The sequence below is a fragment of the Pyrus communis genome, chromosome 10 (assembly GCF_963583255.1).
Source record: "Pyrus communis chromosome 10, drPyrComm1.1, whole genome shotgun sequence".
In the NCBI taxonomy this organism is placed as follows: Eukaryota; Viridiplantae; Streptophyta; class Magnoliopsida; order Rosales; family Rosaceae; genus Pyrus; species Pyrus communis.
In genome coordinates, this window is record NC_084812.1 from 25137961 (window position 1) to 25145350 (window position 7390).

At 39.4% G+C, this 7390-nt stretch overlaps 1 protein-coding gene across 1 annotated transcript; it reads left to right on the forward strand.

Annotated features, from left to right (window-relative positions):
* The first annotated feature begins 1504 nt into the window (after positions 1 to 1504).
* LOC137748275 (U-box domain-containing protein 44-like) lies at positions 1505 to 5128 on the forward strand. The gene is made up of 3 exons (XM_068488401.1): positions 1505 to 2665; positions 2739 to 3039; positions 3603 to 5128. The coding sequence occupies exons 1-3, from the start codon at positions 1928 to 1930 to the stop codon at positions 5054 to 5056; spliced, it is 2493 nt and encodes an 830-aa protein (XP_068344502.1). The 5' UTR covers positions 1505 to 1927; the 3' UTR covers positions 5057 to 5128.
* Positions 5129 to 7390: the final 2262 nt, after the last annotated feature.

Genomic DNA, 7390 nt, shown 5'->3' on the forward strand with positions numbered 1-7390 from the left:
GGGCGTGGTCAGGGCCTAAAGCGGACAATATTGTGCTACGGTGGAGTCGAGTCCGAGATATGGTGGGCGCTCGGGCCGGGATGTGACACGCTCGGTTCCGTTAAGTGATCCGGAACTGGGTTTCTGCTGGGGTTTCGTGGAATAGTCTGGTTCCCTGCTCCATCTGGATTCCGTTGAGTGGTCTGGAATCCCTCATGCTCCGCGATTTCATTAAGTGGTCCGGAATCTTATCCTACCTTGGATTTCATTAAGTGGTCTGATATCCATTGTACTCCGCGATTCCGTTGAGTGGTCCGAAATCGTATTCACTCGGATTTCGTTGAGAGGTCCAGGATCCCTTTTACTCTGTTATTCCGTTGAGTGGTCTGGAATCGCATCTTGGTTTGGACTCCGTTGAGTGGTCCGGAATCCCCTTTGGTGTTTTGATTTCGTTGAGTGGTTCGGAATCCCTTTTGGTGTCTTGGTTCCTTTGAGTGGTCCAGAACCCGATGTTGATGGATTTCATTGAGTGGTCCGAAAATTCATCATTTGACTTGTTGGTTCCTTGGATTTGATTTCAGCTTCAAAAATGTAAGCTTCGACTGAAATGTGTCGCTCTAGCCTTGCATTTCGGTGTATGGTATGCGTTATTGATTGATGTAATTGTCGAATGATATTAGTTGTGATTGTTGTCATTATGATTAGACTCGTTGACCAATATGGCTAGAAATTTATGTTGCGCTTCTTCGAATGTTCCACGTGTTGCATGCCTATTGTGTGGTATTATGTTGAGACATAGTGATTTATGTGATGATTGTTTGAGTGTAATGAAAGACGAACTACGAATGGCTTGATCCCTATTTAAGGTACGTAAGTTGTCTAACGAGGATGTTAGATGCAGCCATAAAGTATACAAAAAATTACTATATGATTCGATTCTCGAGTTGTGCTTTGCCCATATCCCGGAGGCGAGGTATATTAGGTATACGGATACTTGGTGACGTCACGTGTCGATCATGGATGTAATTATGAAAACTAAACACGTGACATGTGTGATATTAAAATATTGTATTGTCAAAAACAAAAAAATCATCCTATTCACAAGTGACACGTGTGAATGCTATGAAAAAACAATTCAAAATTTATGCAATTATGAAATTATGAAAACTAAACACCCAAATCAAATTAGTAGAGAAAATATACCGAGTCTTCCAGTTTTAACTCAAAATAAAAGTAAAGCAAGATGCCGTCTAGAAACGGCCGTACTTGTCAAAACTGGAAAGTAACTCAAAAGTTCCCACAGAATATTTGACCAACCAGATCTTTGGAATCTTTCCAGTGTACTACTTTGTAAAGCAGCCACAGCCACACACACACACACGTAGCAGTTGAGCCACAAACCTCGCAAATTCCCCTTTGCACATTCAGAGCCACGTTAAAATATAAAAAGCTCCGGCAGTTTGATGCAAACATGTATAAATCTATATAAATATATAATATAACCAAACCAACAAAGCAAGCAACTTTTGACTGCTTCTCCTGCATTCCACCGTTTTCTTTCAATGGAGGAACACCAACAACAACAACAACGAGGAGGAGATATTATCATTACATGACTAAATAGTAATCAGCCGAGTCAACAGACTGACGCTGACCCTTTTGATACCTCTTCACATAAGTCCGAACCGCAAAGCTCCAACCCTTTTTATCTTTCACTATATTCCCCTCCAAGACGGCCAAAGAAATCAACGTTTTAACTCATTCTTGCTTTGCAAGTGGATTTCAATACTTAATTTCTTATTATTTTCCTTGGATCTTGATCTTTGTTGCCATTTGGTAAGTATTTTAAGGATCTGAACCATCTGGACGGGACATATCATCCTTATCTCTTTTGGGTTTATCTTTTTTAGTCTGCTCTGCTTCTTTGCAGTGAGGAGAAAGGGAAATTATGGAGGAGGAGAAGAGATGTTTTGCAGAAGTCGTGATGGAGTTAAAAGCTTTGGTGATTGAGGTAAGTTCTTTGGCTCAAAACTCAGAAATTCAAAGAGAAGTAGTGACTGAATTTGTAATCTTGGTTGGGAAATTAGCTCCAATTCTTGATGGATTAATGGATACTGAGTTTCTTAATCACCAACCATTGAGAAAAGCTGTTGAGTCTCTTGGGTTGGAACTTAAGAGAGCCAAGGCTTTGCTGAAAACCCAAGAGACAAATTCATTTGTTGGACAAGTAGAGGATGTGGCTCATGATCTTGGGAGGTCATTAGGGTTAGTACTCTTGGCAAGTTTAGAAGTGTCCACAGATTTGAAAGACAAGGTTGGGGGCTTACACAAGGATTTGATGAGTACGCGGTTTGATGTGAGTTCGTTTGCAAGTACTAGTTATGGTTCTGGTGTTGTTAGTGAGTTGGAAGTGGAAGTGGAAGAGGAAATACAAGAGGAGAAAACGGTTTGTTTTGGTATTGATGATGTTTCTTTGCAAATTAAGTATGGTGATGATGAACAACTTAAATTTGCTCTTTTGGAATTAAATGAGTTGATTGTAGACAAAAGGGTTGGATATGAATGGATTAATGATGAAGGTGTTATTCCGATTCTGTTTAATCGGTTGAGTTCAAGTAATTCAGAGAATCGGCTTTGTATACTTCGATTGTTGAGAAGCCTTGCTTCAGATAATGCTGATAACAAGGTAATTTTCTCTTTATTTTTTGCGTTCGTATCAGCCTTGATTTAATTTTCTCACATTGTAAAGTAGTGTGCAGGAGAAAATGGCAGATGTTGGTTTTTTGTCCGCGGCTGTGAAATCATTGGTACGGGATGAAGAAGAAAGGAAAGAAGCTGTGGGGTTTTTGCTGTATCTCTCAGATCTTCAGTCAGTAAGGCGCCGGCTTGGGCGCATTCAAGGGTGTATAGTTATGTTGCTTGCCTTGCTAAATGAGGATGACCTTGTCGCTTCAGATAATGCAGGGAAGTTGTTGAATGCATTATCTAGCAACACGCAGAATGCACTTCATATGGCAGAGGCTGGTTACTTTAAGCCCCTAGTGCAGTACCTCGAAGAAGGTGATGCAAACTACTTCCTCTCAATTTTGCATCTCTTCTATTTGATGATTATGTGTTTTCGTTATCTTCATACTAACTTATAATTGGAGCATGAGCTTTCTAGAATATAACCACAGTTACTTATCAATGTAAATTGCAAAATTGCCGTAAAAATGTCTGGGGGACAGTTGAATCTAAAACGATAACAATAGAAAAACTGATTCTTTTTTGTAATTTGGTTGAACCTGTGGTTTATATCTAAGGGTCTGTAGACTCTGTATGCATAATTTCAACCAGGTTATTAGCTAAATGATGATCCCAATTCACCTCTAACTTCGATTAGCATCCAAGCTGAACCAACAGATAAGTAGGATAACGTTTCCTTAGATTCTGTAATACATCATATACTTATACGACCGAGCAATTTAGCACATAAGCGTGTGTTTATATGGATCAAATTTGTTTGTCAATGAAATTACTGAATATAAAGATCATGCTCCCTTTCCCTGTTGGTAAGGTTTAACCTTCGTCAGTCCTGCAAATTCCGGGGCACTTAACAAACTATCCATACCATGTCTTTGCAGGTTCGGACATGAGTAAAATCCTGATGGCAACAGCACTCTCAAGGATGGAGCTCACTGATCAAAGTCGAGCTTCCCTCGGGGAAAATGGTGCAATTGAACCCCTTGTCAGAATGTTTAGCATAGGGAAGCTCGAAGCCAAGTTATCCGCTTTAAGTGCCTTGCAAAATCTATCAAACCTGACAGAAAATGTCCAACGGTTGATCAGTTCAGGCATCGTAGCATCTCTGCTTCAGCTCCTCTTCTCTGTAACATCAGTACTTATGGCTCTTCGGGAGCCTGTATCAGCGATTCTTGCAAGGATTGCTCAATCAGAATCTATTCTTGTGAATTCAGATGTTGCTCAGCAGATGCTCTCCCTTTTAAATCTCACCAGTCCGGTAATTCAAAATCACCTATTGCAAGCACTTAATAGTATTGCCTCCCATTCCAGAGCAGGCAAAGTTAGAAGAAGGATGAAAGAAAATGGCGCCTTTCAGCTTCTCCTACCCTTCCTCATGGAAACTAACATTCAAATCAGGAGCAGTGCCTTGAGTTTGCTTTACACTCTTTCTAAAGATTTATCAGAAGAGTTGACAGACCAACTCGAAGAAACCAATATCAGAAAAATCATCATTATCATCTCAACATCAACATCTAACTGCGAAAAAGCCGCTGGAGTTGGCATACTTAGTCATCTTCCCATTAGTGACAAAAAGGTGACGGATATATTAAAGAGAGCAAATTTGGTACCGATAATGGTATCCATAATGAATGCAAGATCTGAAATTCCAGCGGAGAAGATGTGCTGTTTAGCAGAAAGCATTACTGGTCTATTAATTCGGTTCACAAATCCTGCTGATAAGAAACTACAACTTTATTCAGCAGAACAAGGGGTAATTCCTTTACTTGTCAAGTTACTCTCGAGTGGATCACCTGTTACTAAATGCAGGGCTGCAACGTCACTAGCTCAGTTTTCACAGAATTCATCATCTCTAAAGAAGTCGATAAAACCAAGGTGGACATGCGTTCCTCCTTCTCAAGATGCTGTTTGTGAAGTTCATGATGGAAAATGCTTTGTGAAAAGCACATTTTGTCTGGTCAAGGCAGGTGCTATCTCTCCTGTAATCCAAATATTGGAAGGTAAGGAGAGGGAAGCTGATGAAGCAGCACTGAGCGTCCTTGCAACCCTCTTGTACGACGACATTTGGGAAAACGGAAGCAAGTACATAGCCAAAAAGTCAGGAATTCCGGCCATCATCAAAGTCCTCGAATCCGGGAGCATCAAGGCTCAAGAGAAAGCACTACGGATATTGGAGAAGATATTTGGAGTTGAGGAACACCGAGTAACATACGGGGAATCTGCTCAGGCAGTGCTGATTGATCTAGCCCAGCAGGGTGACTCCAGATTGAAATCAACCACTGCAAAATTACTGGCGCAACTAGAGCTATTGCAAGCTCAATCTAGTTACTTTTAAGGCAATAGTGCCATGTTGATGTAGCGAAGTTGTGCTTGTGATTTCACTTACTGTCATCATACACCAATTTTTCTCGAAGTATCTACAGATAATCAGCAGCAACACAAATTTGATTGTTACTGATGGAGTTTGAACCCATGCCGTCATGCAAGGGCTCAACACCTTTTCACCGTTGTGGTATAGAGCCACTTGCAAGTACATACCCATTTGATCCCATCCCTACTTTCTACCATGTAAAATCTTATCTTGCTATCCAAGTAACAAAATGCATTAGCCATGCTAAATCCCTATATGAATGCCTCTAGTTCAATGCCAGATGCATTTTCCCTATCCATATATACATGGACAATGTGTATTAATGTTAATTGATGGCTTAAGATATTGGGGAATGCTAAAATATTATTGTTTTAAGGCTTAGCGAGACGCAATAACATGACACTGCTCATCAGATTATTTTCTACCTGCTATACTCTTTCCAAAAAACTAAAAAGCACATTTTCTATTGGTAGTAACACGGAGTGATATTTGACGAATAAAGCCAGGAAGGAAAAAGATAAGAAACGTTAGGTTTTATCGAATTTGATATGTGGTTGAGCTAGTTTATAGAGAGAAGTCAAACACCTCCATTTCGTTCTTCTTGATAAGGTGAACAACTAGTTCCTTTACCTTTTCATGTATAAATTTCAAGGGAAACTGTTTATTTTCAATCGTCGTGAAGAAACAGTCTAAATTTTTGACTTGTCAGTTATCAGATATATTTGACTACCTGTTATTCTCCATTCAAATTCGCAGAAGACTAGAAACCAAACCATATCCTTAAAAAGCTATTGGTTAAGCTTGTATGGTTCAGAAGGAATGATAAATCCAAACTCAGAAGCGTTGTTTCTTCATCATGAAGCAATGCGACTACAAGTAGCTCAATTTGGTATTCATGAGGCTAATCACCTGATATCTAAATTTGCAATGTGGAATTCTTGTACTCATAGGTGGTCTGATGTCCCCAAGTTGATTATAAGTTGTCTTTTGAAATAAAAATGTGTCGTTCTTGGAATAAAACGTAAATAAATCCCGTCTGCCAGTCATAACAAAGTTTACTAAATTCACGGAGAATTAGACTCAGCTTAACACATTTTTGCATTTTATGAATTCAGATTGGAATTACATTGCTTCATCTAGTTTCTTGTGTACGGTATCTTGGAGTCTTGTTGCAATTTTCATTGTGTTTTTGTTTGTTACTGTAATTCATATCAATATTCATTTGCTTAACACATTCGTTTTTTGGTAAGGGACAACGGCAGTGTTGTAAATAGGTAAGAAATTGGATAGTTGTTACTTGTTATGCTGTTTAAACAGCAACTGAGGGGAGAATTAGACTTACATGGAATGAGTTCACCGTCACGTGGCGTTCTTTGTCTAATAATGAATTGTCATGTGCAAGTTTTTCCCCGCATGGCAATGTATTATTAGATCAGGTCCACATGACAGTAAATTCGTTCCATATAAGTTGCTTTCGACTGAGGGAAACTAGAATGATTATCCCTAAACAAACAAAAAAGAAACTTTCAAAACCCCCACCACCCCACGTGACACAATAGACAACACTACTCTCTCTCCTCCCTTTCCTCCTGATACAACGCATTTGCCCCCGCCCACCGTGTGCGGTGCCGTCGTATCGAAACCGAAATGAGATAATTAGAAAGTTACCCTAAACTTAAATGGGTGTGAAACATAGCTAGCCCTATCACATTAAAAAAATGTAGTTAGTCCTATAATCCAATATTTCATTCCTGTCAATATATGTATATATGCATATATGCATAAAACATTTAATTTGTTCCGATAAAATTATGTTTGGTAGGTAGTAATAATATATATGCATTTATTGTGTAGTTGGGACCAAAGTTGACGATGAGGGAGGGTGAGGAAGGGTGGGGATGGTATTGTCTGGAGTGGGGTTCTTTCTTCATTTTCCTTTTAATGTTTTAATTTTCATTTTTTGCAATTTTCTTTCTATTTATTTTTTAAGGCCACACACAGTTGATTTGGCTCTGTCAATTCTGTTTGTTTTAGGCCACTTTCTCAACTTGTACATTTCGACAAACGTTGACTTTCTGCAATTGCGATGCTAATGCAAGTTTTGACAGGATTGCTCTTCCCTGCTGTATTTTGTTGAACACTTGAGAAACTATGGCAGTTGGAGAGATTTTTCTTGCGGCATTCCTCGAGGTGCTTCTTTACAGGTTGGTGCCTCGTGAGATCCTCACAAACTTTGGACCCCTACGGGGTGCTGGAAAAAAGCTGGGGAAATGGAGGGGAATAAAAAATCAAGCAAGG